A 21624-nucleotide genomic window follows, 5' to 3' on the forward strand; every position below is an offset into this window, starting at 1 on the left:
CCGGTTCACTTCCTTCAAAGTCGAGATTGCGTCAAGGCACACAACGTGCAGCACCAGACTTTCTTTCAAAACATATAATTTAAACTGGCCATTCTGAACCGACAGATTCGTTGGAAACGTTGCCTCAGACTGTACAAAGTCTTCAGCGTCTACCCGTCTTCGCTTCTTAGAGCTATACTCGTCAGCAAAAATATCGACAAATCCATCATCAGACACTTGAATATCGACTTCAGAACCATTCAAATTCAGTGCAGCATCACTCAAATCTACTTGCAGTCGCAACTGCCTATTATCATGCGCTTCATCTGCCACTTCTGAAAGCTTTTGCATCAGTGCGCTTAGCTTCTCCGCAGCACTGCTTCCTTTTATGATGTCCGCAACCCAACGGCATTTACCCTTTATTGACCCATTGTCAGCGATGACGTCCTGAGCACGCAATGTAAGCTCGTTCTTCTCAACTTGAACCACTAATTCCCGAGCTTCATCATCCACAAACGGGCGTTTGTACTCCATTCTTCTTCTTTCTGTATCTGACTTCTCGATGCTGGCACCTTGCGGTTTGAAGTCTTTTAACCGTATTGTAATCTCCTCGCGCCCGGTAAGCAAGTTTTTCGATATTGCAAATGGAATCAATCGCTGCTCCAAGCCCCTGAAATGGTAGTAGCGGCATTCTCTCAGCAATGCATCCCGGTGTTCTGGCGACTCAAACTTAATTGGTGTGCCCTTGAGCGCTTGTAGCAGCTGCGCGAATAAGTCGTTTGAATGTGCCGGAACGGATGGTGGGGCAATTGCTGGAGGTCGAATCAGTCCTCTTGTCCCAGGAAACACTTCTTGAGGTGAAGCAAAAAAAGACGAAAAGCCGAGTGTGAAGAAATTCGGAGAGTCACCAGGCTTGGCAAGCAGTTCTCGTGGGATATTGAACTGGCAACTGCCGATTCGCACAAAAATCTCCGAATTAAACAAAAGCTTGATGAGTTTCGGGAGCTGGTAGTAAAGAGCGTCGGCGTAGAGATACACAAAATGATATGCGTCTTTTGGGACGACGTAGTAGCCCTGTAAGTGCCTTACAATGTCGCGGAAAACTTCTGGAGACCTGTCTATATAGAGTACCGGATACTCCTTGAAATTGCTATGTCGTTGGGATTTAAAAAATTGAGTAAAGTAGGAAGGCGCATCAGAAGATAAAGATGCGCCCGACAGACGGAAGAAGGTGTCACCCACTTGTATCGAGAAGACCTGTTCATGCGGCAGGATTTGGGGAATATTCACATTCAACGTTGGACCGTTGAAGTTCGCTGTGTGACTGGTTGTCGCTGGAGGCACTGCTGTACCCAACGCGGTCGTCATTGTTCGCGTTGCCGGACTTGCGACGGCACCGGTCGCTATTGGCGAGACAGACTGAGATGGCGCATCACTCTTGGACGAGGACAATGTGTTGCTGTCGATAGATGGCAACCCAGGAAAACAGTCATCTGGTGTTAACCCCAAATCGGCAAAAATATCACCGTAATCGTTTGACGATGGCTGCTGTGGCTCTGTCGACGACTCGGCTGAGGACCGGCTGCCGGCTCGGTGTACTTTGTCCGCCATTTAATTCGCCCAATCACTAGAATATCCGAGGTTAGCTAAGCAAAATGCTATCGGCTTAGCAAATCAGTACTGGCTCGCATCCACTGGCTCGTGACACTGGGTTTAACAACGATTCAGCACTCGAAACAAGCGCAAATTTCGCGATCGGTCAAACGTCTGCGGCTCATCGGAGGTTAGTATTGAGCAATTATCGGCCGGGTAATAGATTTTTAGACTCAAATGAAGTTACCCGCCTGTTAAAAAAATTTGTTAGAAGTCCCAACGCGATTTCCCAATGGGGTCGAAGTGAGACCTGTTTGTGAACCCAGCTTTCTATCGGCGATCATCGTCAGCTGCACAACGAAAGCCTGCTAGGCGTCCAGGAAATGGAGGAGGACGTTGGAAGTAGTGTGAAATTTCGTATTGATTTATCTCGCGCCATTCGGAGGCTGCAGGAGTCAACTAGCAACAGCAATATCAGCTTAAATTTGAATTCTTTCGTGAAGAGTCACAATGGCAACGTATCGCTCGACCTAGACGCTTTGGCTAGCTTATCGATAAATCCAACGATTACGAGTTCCGTGCTATGCGCATTTTATCCATTGTTTCCGGATATAGCTGCGCGGTGGCTTGCAATAGCGGACGACGCGTCTGTAACGTCAGCTTTTGCCAGGGTAGTGTCTGTCAGTCCTCATATCGCCATCCATGCTGACGCATATTTGGAAACTGGTTGGAAGGGCGGATATGATTTACAGGGACTGATAGCGTTATACCGTCTTTTAATATTTGACAAACGGCGTTTTGGCAGACTTGTCTATGCGAAAGAGATCCTGTCGATCATTACGGACAATGCGGTCGCTGGTGCCAATAAGCTGCTGGGCATTTTGATTTGGGCGCTGCACTTGGATTTGTCTGATGCTGCAACGAATGCGATGGTAGAGCGATATCTTTCTGGCCAGACAATGATGGGAGAGTTCGAAGGAGAGAAGGATGTTGACTTTTTATTTTTCACGTGAGTACGAGCTATTAACCTCCGAAAATTGTTTTAATTGGTCCATAGGCTGTTTGAAGCCAAACGAATATCTCTGTTGAATAGAATCTTATCTGATATGGACTACTCGTGCGATTCGTTGTCCGACTCCGTCATTGTCAATGATACAGAATTGTCATTACGAACGGCCAATCTTTGCGGCGTTCTGGTCCCACGGCACAAACGTACGTAACCATCAATAATGTCCGGTACATTTACTGACGAATCTTAGCATTATCCACGTCAGTATCTCCTCTCATCTACACGTGTGCCACTATCAATAACGTTCGCTCACTGGCGATGGTGCTCCGTACGGCGTCACCTCTGCTTATCACTGGACCTCCTGGAAGTGGAAAAAGCTTCCTTATTGATAACTTATTATCAATCCTATCTCGCACATCCAATGACATTGTAAAGCTACATCTTGGTGAGCAAACTGATACAAAGCTACTGGTTGGCTCGTACGCTACAGGCGAAACTCCGGGATCGTTTATGTGGAAACAGGGAATTCTCGCTAGCGCAGTGAAGCATGGCAAAGTCGTTGTTGTAGAAGACATCGATAAAGCCCCAAATGAAGTCTTGAGCGTTTTGCTCTCGCTTGTTCAACAGCGCGAGATATCTGTACCGTCGCGAGGCCAGATCATCCGGGCGGCCAATAGCTTTCAGATTGTCGCCACGATCACCGAACAGAGCTCGTCTCACACCAAAGACTTTATTGGAAGGCAACTATGGACCCATGTCAGGTTAGAAATGATAGACGACGATGAACTAGAGCAGATTGTCGCTCTAAAATATCCGCGTTTGCGAAGCTTAGCGGGAATGATGCGACAAGTGTATGTGGTTGTGCGCGAGGCATACAAAAGTCCTAAATTTGTGGCTTCGACTCGAGGTGCTCAATGCCGGACATTCTCGGCGAGAGATTTGATGAAATGGGCGAGACGAGTGGACGTGTTACTATCAAGATCTGGGGGTTTAGGATCTTTGGTAGCGGACGGTGTATCATGTCAAGTTTTTGATGCTATATTTTACGAGGCTGTGGACGTTTTTGCCGGAAGCATTAGAATCCCCCAGGGTCGAGTGCTGGTCGTGGGTGTTATTGGTAGTGCAATGAACGTAGAACCACACGTTATACAGCACTACCTCTCAAGCCACGTTCCTGGACTCGATGTCACCGGAAATTCTCTCACGATTGGCCGAGTTGTGATCCGCAAACCTCCCACATTGAAGAAGCGAAAAACTGGACTATCTGCATCATGGTTTGCGCATACCAAGCACACGCTGCGGTTATTAGAACAAATTGCAACATGCGTTAGTATGAGGGAGCCTGTACTATTAGTGGGCGAGACTGGAACCGGGAAGACTACTGTCGTACAGCAACTGTCTTCCACAATTGGTGCACACCTGACAGTGATAAACGTGTCGCAACAGACTGAAGCCGCAGATCTACTTGGTGGCTATAAGCCCGTGGATGTCAAAACTGTTGCTGTACCATTACGCGAAGAATTTGACATTCTATTCGAGAATACATTTTCCAGCAGAAGGAACGAGCGCTTCACTACTGTTTTCAGCAAATGCTTTCTAAATAGTCAATGGGCGAATGTAATTCGGCTCTGGAAAGAGGCAGTCAAGATGGCACAGGATGTAATTGCGAAACAGCTAAGCCTTACAGAAGAGATGGGAGAAGACAAGCCAAGCAAGCGGCGACGCATTGATCCCTTGACCGGCGAAAATCTACTACGATCGTGGCAAGATTTCGCACAGAAAATTTCTGCATTTGAAGTGCAGCACAAAAATATTGAGAATTCATTTGTGTATAGGTTTATTGAGGGTGCACTTGTTCGTGCTGTTCGCAATGGAGATTGGGTACTACTTGATGAAATCAATCTTGCCGCGCCGGACACGTTGGAGCACATTGCAGATTTACTCATGGAAGGTGGAGAAGGCGCGTGCATTCAGCTTTCAGAAACCGGCGACGTGGGTGCCGTGCAAGCTCATCCGAATTTCCGGCTCTTTGCTTGCATGAATCCTGCGACTGATGTTGGGAAGCGAGATCTTCCGGCAGGGTTTCGCGCGAGATTTACTGAAATCTATGTTGGCTCTCCTGATCACGATCCGGCAGACTTACTTTCTATTGTGGAGAAGTATATTGGCCAGCTAGCGGTTGGTAACGACGGCGAGGGGGCATGCCAGGACGTCGTGAATATGTATCTGGAGGCTAAACGGCTGGCGGAGAATCATCTCATTGTCGACGGAGCCAGTCAGAAACCACATTTTAGCATTCGAACATTGTCACGAACGCTAGTGTATGTGCATGATATTGTACCGTCTTATGGGCTCCGGCGAGCACTATATGAAGGGTTTTGCATGGCATTCTTAACTTTGCTGGACAAAATGTCAGAAAACGTGCTTTTGCCAATTATTGCCAAGTATACAATTGGAAAGTTACGGAATCCGCGATCAGTTATGTCAAAGGTTCCAAATAAGCCTGAAGTTGGCAAGTACATTCAGTTCAAGCACTACTGGCTTGAAGCTGGCCCTTACGAGCCGGACGACCAAGAACATTACATCATAACGCCGTTTGTGGAGAAGAATATGCTTAATTTGGTACGCGCAACTGCGACAAGGCGATTCCCGGTGCTGATTCAAGGTCCTACGTCGAGTGGCAAGACCAGTATGATCAGCTATCTTGCTAAGAAGACGGGACACAAGTTTGTCAGGATCAACAATCACGAACATACGGACTTACAGGAATATCTAGGATCGTACGTTTCAGATGCACAAGGAAATTTACGTTTTCAGGAAGGGGTACTGGTGGAAGCGGCGAGAAAAGGGTACTGGATTGTGCTAGATGAATTGAACTTAGCACCAACCGATGTTCTCGAGGCGCTTAATCGATTACTTGATGATAATCGTGAAATTTTTATTCCTGAAACACAAGAAATTGTTAAGCCTCACCCGCATTTCTTACTATTCGCATCTCAGAATCCACCAGGATTGTACGGTGGCCGGAAGAATCTGTCCAGGGCGTTCCGCAATCGGTTTTTGGAGCTGCACTTTGATGATATTCCAGAAGAGGAGCTAGGAATAATTTTGACAGGAAGATGCCAAATTCCTCCATCTTATGCAAAGAGAATTGTGGAGGTGTATAAGGTATCGCATTTTGCGTGCTAAATTGCTAGATATAGATTTAATGTTCTAACGTCATTTTAGGAGCTTGCCATACGTCGTCAATCAACAAGACTCTTTGAAAAAAATGGGTTTGCTACTTTGAGAGATCTATTCAGATGGGCTAATCGGGAAGCTGTAGGATATGAACAACTCGCACTTAACGGTTATCTTCTTTTGGCAGAACGCGTGCGGCGGCCGGAAGAGCAAGCCGTCGTGAAGGAAGTTATTGAGAAAGTTATGCGTGTCCAATTGGATATTCCATTATTCTACAGGTCATACAAAATCCCTGAAGACAGGTTTCCAGAAACGGTTTGGAACAACTCAATGCGAAGACTTTTTTGTCTAGTGAATGAGGCACTTGAGAATCGAGAACCGGTATTACTAGTTGGAGAAACCGGCTGTGGGAAGACTACTGTATGCCAGCTTTTAGCGAAGATTTTTGGAAAAACATTGCACATTGTCAACGCCCACCAAAATACGGAAGCTAGTGATATTATTGGTGCCCAGCGGCCTTTGCGAAACAGATCAGAGATACAAAGTCTACTAGCCAAGGAACTTAAAAAGTTCGTCGCGTTAGATGATATATGTGATGTGGACTTGGATCTCAACGAACTTATCGAAATTTTCGATAAGTCTAAGGTCTCTATCGACAGCGACACTCTCAGACGCATCCAGGACCTCCGAACTCGACTAAAAGTCCTTTTTGAATGGTGTGACGGTAGCTTGGTTCAAGCTCTTCGACAAGGTGACTTCTTTCTGCTCGACGAAGTGTCACTGACTGATGATTCGGTTCTTGAACGATTGAACAGTGTCCTAGAGCCCGAAAGATCGATTTTGCTTGCAGAAAAGGGATCACAGGACAGTAATGTGTCGGCTGCGGATGGGTTTCAGTTTCTTGCAACAATGAATCCCAGCGGTGATTATGGCAAGAAAGAATTATCCCCTGCGCTGCGAAACCGTTTCACGGAAATTTGGGTGCCCGCGATTACGGATATTGATGACGTCTATAAGATTGTAAAATCCAAGCTTGGCGAGAACGATAAATTGTTCTTCTGCCGTCCGATTGTGTTGTTTGCACGATGGTTTGGAGAAACATACGGTGGTTCTGTCAGCGGCGCTGGCAGCGGTATCGTGTCTATTCGTGAGATACTATCATGGATCGCGTTTATAAATGCCACAGATACATTGAGCCCGACTGTTAGATTGATACATGGCGCATCTATGGTCTTTATCGACACGCTTGGAACAAATACTTCTGCATATCTGGCTGAATCTCCCAAACTGTTGGCTCGCGAGCGTTTGCGATGTGTTGAGTATCTATCTAGTCTGTCGGGCAAAGATTTGCGCGGTATTTATGCTACAGCTGTTACCGTAACAATTACGAATAGTATTGTGCAAGCCGGCGTCTTCCATGTCAATCGAGACTCAACCGATATAACGCAAGTTCCCTTCAGCTTTTCAGCACCGACCACGGCATTCAATGCGATGCGGATCATTCGAGGCATGCAACTCCGAAAACCCATTATGCTCGAGGGTAGCCCTGGTGTTGGAAAAAGCAGCATAATGGTAGCTCTGGCAGCGGCAGCCGGCGTGGAGCTTACACGCATCAATTTGTCGGAGCAGACTGATTTAATGGATCTATTTGGGTCAGATAGTCCGGTCGAAGGCGGCAAAAGTGGAGAGTTTGTGTGGCGTGACGCTCCATTTCTTCATGCTATGCAACATGGGCACTGGGTTTTATTGGATGAAATGAATCTGGCGTCCCAGTCAGTTTTAGAAGGCTTGAATGCATGCTTGGATCATAGAGCAGAGACATACATTCCAGAACTGGATCGCACTTTCGCTTGTCATCCGAAGTTCAAAGTTTTCGCTGCGCAAAATTCGCATTACCAAGGCGGCGGACGAAAGGGATTACCAAAATCATTTGTTAACAGATTTACGGTCGTTTATGTCGATTTGTTGACACCAATGGATCTCAACATCATCACTCGCCAGTTGTTCCCAGACGTGAATCCTGAATTAGCAGAGGCAATCGTCGATTTCGTGTCCGTTTTGGAGGCAGAGACTACATTGAAGAAGAGCTTCGGTCGTGTTGGTTCCCCATGGGAATTTAATTTGCGTGATACGATTCGCTGGTTTCAGCTACTCCTGCGACAAAGTAAGAGATGCTGTGCCAAAGAATTTTTAGATATAGTCGTCAAACAACGATTCCGCACTGCTGAGGATAGAAGCGTGGTTGATAACTTGTACGAAAAACATTTTCACGAGGTCTATTCGCCACGGTCGCTTGGTTATACATTAGCCGATAATTACGTACAAGTGGGTCATTCAATTCTGCCGCGAATGTCGAATCCTGGTAGCTGTGCATTACCATCGAACGATCTAGTTATGTTGCATTGTAATATGCTTCCTATGGAGTCGCTCATGACTTGTGTGGAGATGTCGTGGCCGGCAATCGTAACAGGGCCCCCGAATTCTGGAAAGACGAGCTTGATTAGATTGCTTGCATGTCTTGTCGGTGCACGACTCGAAGAGTTTGCGATCAATAATGATATCGACAGCATGGACATAGTTGGTGGATTCGAGCAAGTAGACCTCAGTCGAAGAGCTTCTACAATTTGGGAAGGCATTCGTCAATTTGCGTCCAGTATGTTGGCCGATATTAAGAATACTGAAACCGCGGCCGTTGTTCTCGAATTATTTGATCACGCTCGAACAGAAGAGGCGTCTCTTTCTCATCTTGATGAAGCACTGCAGATTCTCTACAAACTGGATGACAAAGTTGACAGCGCTCGCCAATCCGAGACTAAGTCCTTCGTTTCGGAAATCGTTAATCTCAAAAAGGTCGCCAGTGAGCCTACGAAGCAACTAGCATCGTTCGAATGGTTCGACGGGATTTTAGTTCGAGCTGTGGAGGAAGGCTATTGGTTGATACTTGACAACGCAAATTTATGCGGCCCATCGGTTCTTGACCGTTTAAATTCTCTCTTAGAGCCAAATGGGGTCTTGGTGATCAATGAACACGGCCTTGAAAATGGACAGTTGAAAATTCTGAAGCCGCATCCCAACTTCAGGCTATTTTTGACTGTCGATCCTCATCATGGTGAACTATCCAGAGCGATGCGTAACAGAGGAATTGAAATATTCATAGATGACTTGCATCATCGTGCGTCGGCTTGGGACAGAGCTGTCCTCGAGTTGTCGGCTCGGAACTTCGACAATAGCGTTGTGTTAGAGCCTAACAAGGTTCTTGATGCTTTCAATAACCTCTCATTAGACTCTACTCAACTGTCGTTTAGTTCCGTGAGCAGACATATTCCCGCCACATTGTCGCAGATGCGTGTGTATGGGCTATTGGACAACCTGTCAATGATTGATAAATCGGTCTCGGATAAATACCTAGCAATTTGCACTATTGACCAGTTGCCACTAGCTTGCGATAGGACTATTACACGATGGGCATCTGCTGTGCACAATCTATCTTTGTACACAGATACTGAAAAAGCATATTGTCAGTTGGTGGCTAAGCTCTTTGCATCATTCAATCAGTTTGCGTTTTCTAAAGAGATCGCCGAGATATACCGAAGTTCTTTGATTCCAAATTATGGCAGTTATCAGGTAGATCGGATTGTTCTTTTCTATCAGAAAATTGGATAGATTTGCTGATCGTAAATGTTCACTAGACCTATTATACGCTATCTAATCCGTACGGACTTGCAAATACTAAGTATGAGGCAGATGTCTTCGATGCTACCGAGCTTGCGCGTGCCTATGACACTATATTCGAATTGATACTTATTAAAGAGAAGCTTGACGTAATTGAGTCACAATCCCGAACAGTGAAAATTTCGAAATTGAATTATATTGAGCGTTCAGCAGCTGTCGTTACCAGATCCAAGTCGATTAAATCGCCGAAAGAAATTTTTATATTACTGACCGCAATTTTTCGTTTGATGAGTGCTATTTTTGAGGGGACGATATTGAGGAATCTTCGAAAGGTTCGACACAGTATTGCACTGACACATATAAATGCTAACTGGGAGATTAGGGAACGATAGAGAAACTTGCAGAGTTTTCAAATATCCTGGGAGATATTGTTATTCTGACTGATCGGATGGATGTCGATGAAAGTCAGTTTCCCGTCTATCGAGATATTCTGGACGCCTTGTCCTCCGATATCGAGATATTCGGTACAACTATAGTCACTTTGAATGAATGGGACTTCTTACAGCTATCGATAAAGGCGTTCAGTTCAAGGATTTCACTGCGAAGTGGTAAATCTATGGATCTTATATGGCAACATATGCGTCCTGCAGTTCCTACGTCATCAGAGGCTTGGGGTGCGTATTTGGAGTTGTTTGAAATATCATCGAAGTTGGACGTGATTTCTTCGACTATTGATTTAGGTATGTTGAGCAATTCTTACCTTGTAGCGTTGCTAAAATATCTTCAGATCGGCAAGAACATTTGTTGTTGTTGCAACGGAACCTACTCCGAGTGGTCAGTGGTGTATTGGATGGTGACAATTCATTTTCAAACGTAATCAAGGTAAGGCTTACGGCACACTGATTCACCAATGAGCTGTACTGATTAGCTCCCATAGGCGTTGAGAAATGAAATTGAGGAGTTCATCGCATGTGTACCTGCTAGGTCTATTGGAAAGGGAAACAAGGACAAATGGGTGACGATCATGGACGTGGTGTTGAGAAGTGAAGAGCTGTATGGCATGGCACACGACAAGGTCAGTATTCCGCCACTTCTTGCCCATAGGATGATATCCAGCTGACATCAATTAAGAAGTGGGACACATTAAATAATCTACGATTAGCAAATCTGTCTGGACGGGCCTTAGAACTGAATATCAAGACCTTGTCCTACGCCAAGGCCAGTGGTGAGTCGATATTCTATATCTGCGGTTCATTACAGAGCCTTTTTCTAATTGTTGTCTCAGTACCAAACATAGTGGCAATATTCGGCTCATTGTTTTCTGAAAATTCATCACCGCAAAGAATATCTGAATCTTTTAATGGCCATGTAGTATTTGAATTGTTCAATACAGTGTCAGTATTTTTTACGCCGGTTAGGTTAGTAAGTTCGTGACTGACTTTGTGTAGATCTTCCGCGGAGTATGGTCGAGTGGCCGACGTTGTCGAAATACGTAAGGAGATTGCTCTAGCGGGTGGCATACTGGGAAATTCCAGTAATAGCTTGTGCCACAACAAACTTAGTTCACTGTTCGACGTGCTTTTGAAGCATGTACATCAAGTACGTTGATAATGTTTACAACCCTATTGTATACTTTTGCTAGGAGGAAATATAAGTACTAATGGATACAAAAGATCATACGTATTCATGAAGATGACGATGTGGGCAGGATTAGTATTGTCTTTGCAAATATCACGGCTGCAGGCTCAGAAATCGATCAACAATTAGTGCAGTTAGAAAGATATCTCCGAGCGTCGGGAAAAGAAACCGTACGATTAATACCACTTTTGCAAGATATGCGAGCCTTGTCTGGCAATAAGTCTTCCTACAGCCAAAGGGATCTTGGAAGGCTTTTCATTAAGTACTCAGAAATCCTGTGGTACCTGTACCTACCGAGCTCTCCGCATGATCCTGCGATCAAGCCTTATGTCGAAAGGAATCGTTTAAAGAGCAAGAGATCGAAGTTCTCGTCCTGGTTAAAAGCTGCGAGGATTGTTGAGGGTGTCTTTACTGGTCCAAATGTCAATCTTCGCGTGCAGTCATTGGAATCTGAGCTCAGCGTGTTATCTGATGCGCTCCCGGTGCCTCCGTGCTTCCGTCCTGAAGTCTCCCAATCGCACGAACTTTTCCAAGAGCTACATAGGTATTACGAATCATACATAGCTGATGGGAAAATAGATAGTCTTCTCGCCAATGTCTCAAGCTCGACATCCCGAGCCGCCGACGTCGCAGGAATGTTTCAGAGAAATTCGTATCAGCTTATGTGTCGATTACGTACACAATTCCCATACTACACAGATCTATTTGAACCTTTGGAAATTTATTTATACTTCATGAAGGTCGGCGTTGGTTTAATCAGTAGTTCTTACCAGGATGAGACCAAATTACACTTTGACGTTTACAGATGGATAGTAGATGCTTCTGTTCTGAAACGAAGTGGTATCTCTAAGACTGCGGAAAATACTCAGATAGCTATTCTAGAACATGGCCTTGGGCAAGACTTGTCGAGAAAGATTCTTCTGAATTTGCTGGAGTGGGCGGCTATACGGCTTAATGCAATCGGCGACTACGATGAGAATACGCTTGACGGCATCAATACGGTTTTGAAACAGTTCTATTACCAATGGTCCTTGAATAAGAAGCGAGAAGACGCGGAGAATCAAGCGGGATCTAGTATTTATAAGCCGATGACCAATGAGGAAGAGCAGGACGAAGAATTTAAACAGATGTTTCCGGATTATGATGGAATTATTTTGCTCGATCCATCTGACAAGAGAAAAGAGAATGAAGAAGTCAACGTACGAATATTCGACGCATATGTCAAATTATTCGGTATTCCTCACGGTCCCGGTTCTTATCCGGAGTTAATGGATGATTCTATTTCTACTTTGAATGAGATCGCGAAAAGCGGCCTGGCAGCTAGCGACCGCGATATCCAGCATGTCTTACCGGCGGTTATGATTAGAACGGCGACGCTTGTTGATAGGTTAAATGGTTCGGGCGTACCACAAACCAACTTTTACATTGATGGAAACATTTCTAAAGCGGAGGAAGTCGCGGAAATGTTTCTATTTCTTCAGGTCAGGTTGACGCAGTTAGTGGAACGCTGGCCTGAACATGAGACTCTGCGAGATGCGCTATCCGCCTGTCTAGAGCTTTTAGCCTATCCAACTACAACTCCCGTTGCCAAATTCCTAAATCAAGTTGAAAAGGAGCTGAGCGCCTTACATGAATGGCAGAAAGTCGCCAGTCGTGAATTCTCTGTGGTGGATCACATCGACGATTTGAGTAAATTGGCAATCGAGTGGCGAAGATTGGAGCTGGCATCTTGGTCCTCCCTATTTGACAAAGAAGCTGACAGCATGAAGAAGAAGGCGTCCGAGTGGCTGTTCTATCTCTACGAAAATGCAATTGCAATTCCGATGCGAATATGTGAAGATTGCACAGGTTTTGATTCGCATGTTCACGAACTGGTGCAAGCTGTGACAGCGTTTATAGGAAGCTCTCCAAAAGGGCAGTTTCTGACAAGGTTGCAACTTCTTCGATCTGTGGCAACTCATGCTGGTACTATTAGAGACCCAAATCTTGCGCGGGGACTTTTGAGGATTGAACACGCCTTGCGCAATGTCGCTCGATTATATGAACAGTTTGTGCCGACCGTCGAAGAATCGATTCAGTCCCAACGCAAGACACTGGAAAAGGAGATTTCGGAAACGATATTACTGGCGAGCTGGAAAGATACTAATTTTCTCGCTTTGAAAGAAGGCGCTCGGAGATCTCACCACAAGTTGTACAAATCAGTTCGAAAGTTCAGAGAAATTTTGTCCAAACCAGTACGATCAGTTCTCGATAGTGGACTCGGTGATGGAATTCTAGAGGAAGATATTCCCACTGTCTTTGTCAGACCAGATATGGAAATCACTGAGCCGACAGGATCGTTCGCCGGTTACGTCGCCCTGTGCTCAACGATTACTGATTGGACTAGTCGTCCAGAACGATTGATAGATATTGCGGCAACGTCTCAACGGCTCAAACGCATCGTGTCTGGAATCCTGGAGACTGAGAGGCCATCATTAATCAGCTACGCAGCAGATTTGATCGACGAAATGCAACAGCTCAGGAAAGAAACTCCTAGCGCGCTTACCGAGGCTAATAAGAGCCATGTTCAACATTTGAAGGCTCGGAAAGCTAAGCTTTTCAGTGAGACTTTGAAAGACCTCAAGCGCATGGGCCTTAAGTTTCGCTTGCGCTCTGATATGTTGACCGACCAGGACAGCGTCGCAAAGATTTTGACACGAACGAAGCTATTTGACAAAGCTATCTCTCAAAATTTCGATGACTACTTTTTCCGTGTACTGGAGATGACCCCCCGTGTCCGTTCTTGCACGCTGAGTCATTCCGACGACCTGACAATGTCGCAGGTCCAACGTGGGCTCGGCTGTATGGAAAGTCTGTTGTACGTTCTTATATCGCAGCGTGAAGGCGTGGCAGCCGCAGCATCGTTATATGGTCGTTTTAAGGGTGTGTATGATGAGTTATCAGCTTTAGCGACTGTTTCGGCGAAGAATAATTTGCAGCCATTGGACTTAAGAGGAAAAAAATTGTCGTCTTTGTCGGAAGGTCTCAAACTATGCTGCAGTACAATCGATTTTGGATATTCTGCGATAATGGCACATATGAAGTTATGTCAAGACGGAGACACCAGCACGGCTGCATTGTTCACAAAATGGAAGATTTCGCTGAAGAGGTTGGCATCTCGGATCGACCAAATTGCAGAGCCAAGTATTATTGCAGTGTCGACAAGAGAACAGATTGAGGTACTGAATGAGGTATATAGCACTGTTGAGAAATTCTACAATGAACTTAACGAGATTGCATCTACGCGAGAAACATATCGATACATAATTAATGTTCTCATATCATTCTTGACGACAGAGTTCACGGCGACCAAGGTCGGACAGCAAATGGCCCCAGGATCTCCAAGGTCGACAATTACGGAGCTGGACCATGCACTTCGCACAGTGTCAGATTCAATCTTAGTCGTCATTCAGAATATTCGACGAGTATCACAGCCTGCCATTACGATTCAGGACGATAATTGGGTCACCGAGTCAACTCAGCGTGCGACAAAGATGCTGCAGTCGCTTCACTTGGGTAGTATCATCGCAGCCGTCGAGAAATGTTTGACGGTTATCAGCGGGCTCGATGTTGACTATGTGACGGGATCAACATTGATAGGGGCATTGGTGTCTCTTACGATGCCGTTTATGCAGGCTTACTCGTCTTTCGCTGAGAAGTTAATATACAACGCTGCTGCTGATCATGCCAAAATGGCAAGCGGGAGCTTGATATTAATGAAAGCATTCTTCTCGGTTGTTTCATCGGGATACTGTGCCCCGCAGGATCAATCTGACGGACAAATTGATTCCGAAACACAAGGTACGGGATTAGGAGAAGGCGAGGGCGAGCAGAATATTAGCAAGACAGTAGGAGACGACGATGATTTAACAGATCTGGCGAATCAGCCGAATGAGGAGAAAGAGAAAGAAGATGGTGACGTGCAAGAAGATGATGATGCGGTCAATATGGAAGGCGAGATGCAAGGTGAAACAGAAGAGATTGAGGGCCAGGACAGAGAACGTGAAGCAAGTGATGCTGACGACGACGATGGCGAAAAAGAGTTAGACGAAGAAGTTGGAGATGTAGATAATCTAGATCCTTCAGCGGTTGATGAAAAATTGTGGGACGACGGCAATACGGAAGAGCAATCCAAGGAGAAGACCACGAAAGAAAGTCTTAAAGACTCTACCAGAACTAATGATCTTGCTGCCAAGCCAGACGAGCAAGAAGGCGACGAAAATACAGATCAGGCAGAAGACGGCAAAGATGATATGGATGGCGAAGACAAAGACGAAGAGGAAGAGGAAGGATCAATGCAGCAAGAAGACGTTGTGAAACAACAAGATTCTCAAGATATCGATCCTATTGCGCCTGAGGGTGAGGCCCTAGATCTTCCAGAAGATCTCAATCTGGACAAAGATGAAGAGGACTACAAAATGGACGATGAAAACGATGACATGCCGTCGGAGGGAGATCCGCTTGATAACCCAATGGAGGTCGAAGATAAATCGACTCTGGAGGAGGAGCCGGAAGGCCAAGAGAAACAAACTGGGAGCGCCGACGACGAGGATGTTGAAATGGCAGATCAGGAGGAGAAAGAGAGTCACATGCCAGGTATGCTGCCTGGACAGAGTCTGTCACTTGAGTGCAGGTCTAATGTCGATATAGATATGCCAGACAATGAAGATGATGATAATCAAACCAATGAAATGGACGCCAATGAGGAAGAGGACAATAGTCGTTCAGTGGACGACCGGTACGAGGTCGCTAAAGAAGAGCACGAGAAAGAGCAAGAGATCAATCGCGATTCGCAAGGCATAGGTCTGCATGGTCCCGAAGATGCATTTGACGAATACCAGGAAACAGAAGCAGCGGCTAAAGGCTCTGCAGGTAGGGAAGAGGATGGTCAAGATGCTGAAGCACAGGAAACCATTGAAGAGTCGACTGCTCAAGAGAAGGGACCGCTGGCCGTGAACGAAGAAACGCAGCAGTCGATGGCTCCGGAGAAATCGGAACAGACGAAAGAGCATCAGCGCAGACTTGGCGATTCGTCCGAGGAATGGCACCGGCAGAATCGAGAGATTCAGGAGGCAGACAAAGACGCGGAAGAGTCTGTCCAGAATGATGGCAAGGTGTGTGAGTCTAGTGTATTTTATTTTACGGTACTGGCTAATCAATTACAAATAGAAGTTTTCTGATGAGTACAGGCATATGGATGAGTCTGAAGCTACACAAGATACTCAAGCGCTTGGATCAGCCTCGAACGACCTGCGACAGACAATTGAGGATGACTCGATGGCGATTGACGATGTACAGGAGCCGACCATGTCGGTACCAGACGTTCCACTAGAGTCAGAAGAAAATGTGCTTAAATCGGAAGAATCGTCGGATCGTCAGCAGAGTACGGGAGGCATCGTAGGCGACCGCAAGCTAGTTGACGAGTTTGGCGCATTCGAAGACAATGTCATGGAGGATGATGACCTTGTTGAGCCCGCTGTAGAACTACCGGTTACTACGGAGCTACAGGTGGACGTTGCCAAGGACCAGGCCTACAGATCGGTAGACGAAGCTCGAGACCTATGGCAACGACACGAGCGGGCAACGGCAGACCTGTCTAATGCACTATGCGAGCAACTGCGACTTATCCTGGAGCCGACGTTGTCTACGAAACTACGAGGAGACTTTCGCACTGGCAAACGTCTTAATATGAAGCGAATTATCCCATATATTGCGAGCGGATACAAGAAAGACAAGATCTGGCTGCGTCGTACCAAGCCGAGCAAGCGGGAGTACCAGATCATGATCGCTCTTGATGACTCCAAGTCCATGTCTGAGTCGCAGAGTGTGGAGCTGGCGTTTGACACCTTAACGTTAGTTACGAGGGCACTCGAGCGACTCGAGTCCGGGCAGCTGTCGATAGTCCGGTTTGGAGAGACATGTGAGGTTGTGCACCCTTTCCAAAAGCCGTTTACGTCGGAAGCGGGGGCACAGGTCTTCCAGTGGTTCGGATTTACGCAGGTGCGGACGAATGTGCATGCTCTCGTGGAGAAGTCGATGGCATTGTTTAACGAGGCCAAGTCAGATACGAAGGGGGACATGTGGCAGTTGGAGATTATTATTTCAGACGGCGTGTGCGGAAATCACGAGCAGCTTCAGCGGCTAGTGAGAAGGGCACGAGAGCAGAAGATCATGCTGGTATTTATCGTCGTCGACGGCCTGCAGAAGTCTGCAGACAGAGATGGGCAGAAGACAGTGTCGCAGTCGATTCTGGATATGAAACAGGTTGCATATGAGACCGACAAGGAAAGCGGACAGATGAGCCTGAAGATGACAAGCTACCTAAGCTCGTTCCCGTTTGAGTTTTATGTGATCGTGAGGAGTATCAGTGAGCTTCCTTCTGTGCTTGCGTCGGTATTGCGACAGTATTTTGCAGAAATTGCAGAGGTGCGGGAATAATTTGCGTCTATGTATGATAAAAGTTATTGTTTGTACTATACGATATAGCGTAATGATAGATTGTACCATGTTCCTGCTCCATTTCCATTATTGCTTTAAGTATGATACCATTGCGAATGCAATTATATAAGATATGGAATATTGTACGTTTATACACAAGGATCATTTGTGCGGAGAGCTGACTCGCCTCTCACTTAGCATGTGCAGTACGCCGAGCCGAGTAAAAGGACCATTATGGCGGGTGCGGCGCAGCTCGGTAGTCGTTGCCGTTTCCGTGATTGCGGCAGCAGCGATTAATCAATCAAGGACGAGGCTGCACCGTTGCCTTGGGACTACCGTGCAGCAACATTCTGCCCTAACCGCGGCTCGTTGTTCGCGCTCAGTTGCCGCTAGTTTTCACCGCTCCATCATCACTACTCTTGTTACCACTTCTACTTCACCACTCGTACTTCTCCTCTGACTCTCAAAATGTCCCGATTGAGCACTGGTGCGAACACGACGTACATCGTCGGCGCGCTACTCGTGCTCTTCGTCATTAAATTTCTGTTCCTATCCCATATTCCTGCGCCAACAGACTCTGCAGCCTCGTCGTCTTCTGGGTCGTCATTGCGGCCGCCGGATCTGCAGACGCTCCGTCACCCGCCTGGTCAGGCCACATCCGGCGACTTGCCTGGTTACGACTTGTCACTCCAGTCGCATCCGATCCGCGACAAGTTTGACTCTTTCGCCGAGTACAAGTACAGAGAAGTATGCAAGATTTCGTCGCTTGAGCTCCACAAACCGTTCGATCCCCTCTGTGCCGACAAGAAGTCGCTCTTGACGGCTATGTCCTCTGGCGGTCGCATCGGCATTGACGCCCCCTACATGCCTCGTGACTGTGACATGCGCTGGTACACAACCGAGGAGGCTTGCTCCATTCTCGAGAAGTTCGACCGGGTGGCAGTTATCGGCGACTCCATGATGCGCCAGATGCTCGGCGCTCTCTACGTCCTCCTCCGCAAGGACATGGGATACGGTGGCGTCACCGGCTGGAACTTTAATGACCAGGAGAAGGCGGACTGCTTTTGCAACGCGCAGAATAACGTTAAGTCTTGCTCAGTCCAGACAATTTACTCGTCAAACGACATCATGAAGTGGGATCCGAACTCCTTCGCGTGCGATGCGTCAAAGGTCAATATATTCATCTCGCTTCAAGTTCGATTTCCCCAGGAGGACGAAGAGCTCGAGCGATTTACCAACGCCCTCGACGGCGTCCCCACAAATAAAAAGGTCGCGTTTGTTTTTGGTCAAGGTCTTTGGAACGACCTCGACGTGCAGGCGGCCCTCAATTACCTCGACCGCTCCGCTTCCGCCATCAAGCGAAGCCTACCAGACTACGACGCCGACACGAATACCTATCCTCGTCTTTTCGTCACACCAAACGCTGCCGGCCCAAGGAAGCAGGATGCGTTCATCCTCACGCAGGGTAACAAGCCGCTAATGCTCTTCGAGAATTCCATGTACTCCGTCCTCCCACCAAAGGGTTTCGATGTCCTCGGCACATGGAATATGTCTATTCAGTCCACATCCTACGATGGCGTGCACTGTGACTTGAAGGCGAATCTTATTAAGGCCATGATGGTCCTAAACTGGCTCGATCGTGCAGGCAGCGAGTAAATATAATCATATTCATGGATCGGTTATAAAAGTACTTTTTCTTTGTGTATTAAAGTTTGGCTTTTTATTTTGGTTTGGCTTTGTCTCATTGTGTTGGGTTGTTCGTATGCACTGGATTTTGCTTTTTGAGTCGACTTGTGTTTGTACGGCGAATCGCATGGCGGTGATGATCTCAATGAGTGGAATGATTGAATATAACTAATATGTACTGTGGGTTATGTGCTAATATTGACAATATGGTGTTGAAGTCTACCATCGACGGGCGTTTTAGATTTGCGTTTCTATATTGTATTTACTCGACTTTGTTAATAAATACTCATCTTACTCTAAATATGCCGGACATCACCACAAGCTGACGAATTCGACTCGCACTTGTCGTTCCTCATGATTGCAGTCTTCCACGGTTTCGTCGACAACCTTAGCCTTTAAAGTCTCCACCTCTGGCCATTGGAAGCCGTATATACCTGCATGACGATTGCATTTCACACACACCACTTGAACCGCACATTTGAGATCATACCTGCGCACGTACTCCGCACAAGTCGTCTCCAGCGATCTGCCTCGACCCCCTCGCGCAAGTAAGAATCGGGCGCGGCAATTTTTGTTTGCGCATTTCCGTGTCTGAAACGGCGGAACTATTATGTCTCTGTTGTCTTCTAACCCCGAAAGGTCCTGTTGATTACGCGGAAATTTGCCATTCGCGCCGACGTTGTCGCGCTCCAATCTACCCCAAAATGCATTGTAAATAAGATGTGGTGATGCCTGAATCCGATTACTCCATTTGTCGTACAATTCCGCGTCACCGTCAGAGTCCCACTCTGTGTCACTGGGATCTATTTTATGTCAGAATGCGCCATACTCAGACTGCTGATTTTCTTACCATCATTGCTCTCTGACACACTTAGTGGCGGTGTCGATAATCCTGTTCGACGATCTAGTAAATCCTGTTTCCTTCTCTGCGTTCCAGCCTGAAACTTCGCCGAAATCCTGCAGAGAGGCTGCTGCCCTCTTCGTACGTTTTGGCTCACTGATCCGGCTGTAATCTGCGCAATGGCAATCTGCACTTGCTTGCGAGGGCTTCTCCTCACTGGCTCACCAATGTCTTGCTTTTTGGCCAGTTTGTAGCGGTCATTTGATGCGGTGGCACTCTTCACAGGAGCACGAGCCGTCAGAATGCGCTGTGACCGACGACATCCGTCTTCAAAAGTATGGCCAAAGTTTTCGACGTGGTCTTCTACCTTGATGAGCTCCTTCTGCCGTGATACTGACGACAACGGCCGTGACATTGACGGGTGTGATGACGCTGACGTCGGCGTCGGGTATGGTGACACTGACGATGGCGTATCACAGAGCTCCAGCATTTCCGGTCGCCGTCTTTTCCGTGCGCGCGTGCTGTGTCTTCGTACTCCATTCTCATCCTCCGAGCTAATGCTGTCCGTATTGTCGCTGTGCAGTTCGGTTTCGCTTCCACTCTCGCTGGTGGCCCCGCTCTCATTTGCTGATCGTGACTCCGACATGCATTTAGACGATTGCGCTCGCCGCGACGGTCCAAAAAAGCCTTTCCCTCTGCGCTGGCATGTCGCACACATACACTCACGATTCTTTTTGCCAAAGTAGTTGTCCGCATAAGATACGGTAATCTCCTCCCTGACCTCGATCTTGCGGATCGCAACTACGGCAACCACACCGTGGCTGCCCTGCGCAATGAACCTCGCATTGGGATCGCAGTCATGATTCACGAACCGACACGGGCCGAGCATCAGGCATGATTCTCCCAATCTGTGTGAGTAAATTATTGAAAAGTCCCGCTTGAGACCAGTTTCGTCTTGTGGCGACAGAGCAACCATCTTGCCTGACAAATGTTGGATCGTAGTTCCTGCGGGGATTGGCCTCCGAGCTAAGACACACGTCTCTGACCGTCTGGAGACGGCACGGTAGCGCTCAGTCGTGCCGAGCTCGAATGGGACGGTCAGCGCATACATTGCGAGATACCTCCGAGCATGTGCCTCGAACTCGTGTCGCAGCCGAGGCGAGTGGGATAGACCAGCCAGGAAGGACTTGATTGATGGCAGCCCCAGGAAGGCAGACAGCAGTGCGGTCGGCGAGCTGTCGCATGCGTGCGCACGCAAGAGAGCCGTGATTGTTGCTGGCGACGGACCACGTGGTGGCCGGCTGCCCGGGTGAACTTTGTGGACTGGAATCCAGAAGTAGAGAGCATCGATGAGAATGACAGTCAGGTAGTCGTCGAACGTCGACAGATGAGTCGACAGAAATGCGGCGCCGTTCGGCGTCTGCATTTGTGCCATCCGAGTCTCGAATGTCTAGTCTGAGTGAGAGTATCAGGAGTTAATGTGATCAGGAAGAGAGCTGACAGGCTGCTGATACTGAATGGCTGCTCAGAAAGGGGCTCGAGGGATCCA

General features: G+C 47.1%; 4 protein-coding genes across 4 annotated transcripts; 2 read left to right on the top strand and 2 right to left on the bottom strand.

The window, feature by feature from the left end:
• Positions 1-414: 414 nt before the first annotated feature.
• V1513DRAFT_361803 (uncharacterized protein) lies at positions 415-1251 on the bottom strand (the record flags this gene model as incomplete). Its single annotated transcript, XM_066894736.1, has 1 exon — positions 415-1251. A coding segment is annotated over one exon (837 nt), but the record flags the coding sequence as incomplete, so codon positions are not given.
• Positions 1252-1955: 704 nt separating this feature from the next.
• On the top strand, positions 1956-17548 carry V1513DRAFT_425144 (uncharacterized protein; the record flags this gene model as incomplete). The annotated part of the gene is made up of 14 exons (XM_066896114.1): positions 1956-2581; positions 2630-2784; positions 2832-5749; positions 5810-9385; positions 9451-9765; positions 9816-10173; positions 10221-10315; positions 10371-10508; positions 10565-10658; positions 10719-10827; positions 10882-11032; positions 11107-15706; positions 15761-16224; positions 16280-17548. 14 exons carry the CDS (start codon positions 1956-1958, stop codon positions 17546-17548), a joined length of 14868 nt encoding a protein of 4955 aa, XP_066753797.1.
• Positions 17549-17969: 421 nt separating this feature from the next.
• On the top strand, positions 17970-19537 carry V1513DRAFT_444390 (uncharacterized protein). The gene has a single exon (XM_066897946.1). It carries the CDS (start codon positions 18017-18019, stop codon positions 19202-19204), a length of 1188 nt encoding a protein of 395 aa, XP_066753798.1. The 5' UTR covers positions 17970-18016; the 3' UTR covers positions 19205-19537.
• On the bottom strand, positions 19467-21610 carry V1513DRAFT_444391 (uncharacterized protein). The gene is made up of 2 exons (XM_066897947.1): positions 20085-21610; positions 19467-20037 (listed from the first exon to the last, which is right to left on the bottom strand). The coding sequence occupies exons 1-2, from the start codon at positions 21508-21510 to the stop codon at positions 19547-19549; spliced, it is 1917 nt and encodes a 638-aa protein (XP_066753799.1). The 5' UTR covers positions 21511-21610; the 3' UTR covers positions 19467-19546.
• Positions 21611-21624: the final 14 nt, after the last annotated feature.

Source organism: Lipomyces chichibuensis, assembly GCF_038497645.1.
Source record: "Lipomyces chichibuensis strain CBS 12929 unplaced genomic scaffold V1513scaffold_14, whole genome shotgun sequence".
Taxonomy (NCBI): domain Eukaryota; kingdom Fungi; phylum Ascomycota; class Lipomycetes; order Lipomycetales; family Lipomycetaceae; genus Lipomyces; species Lipomyces chichibuensis.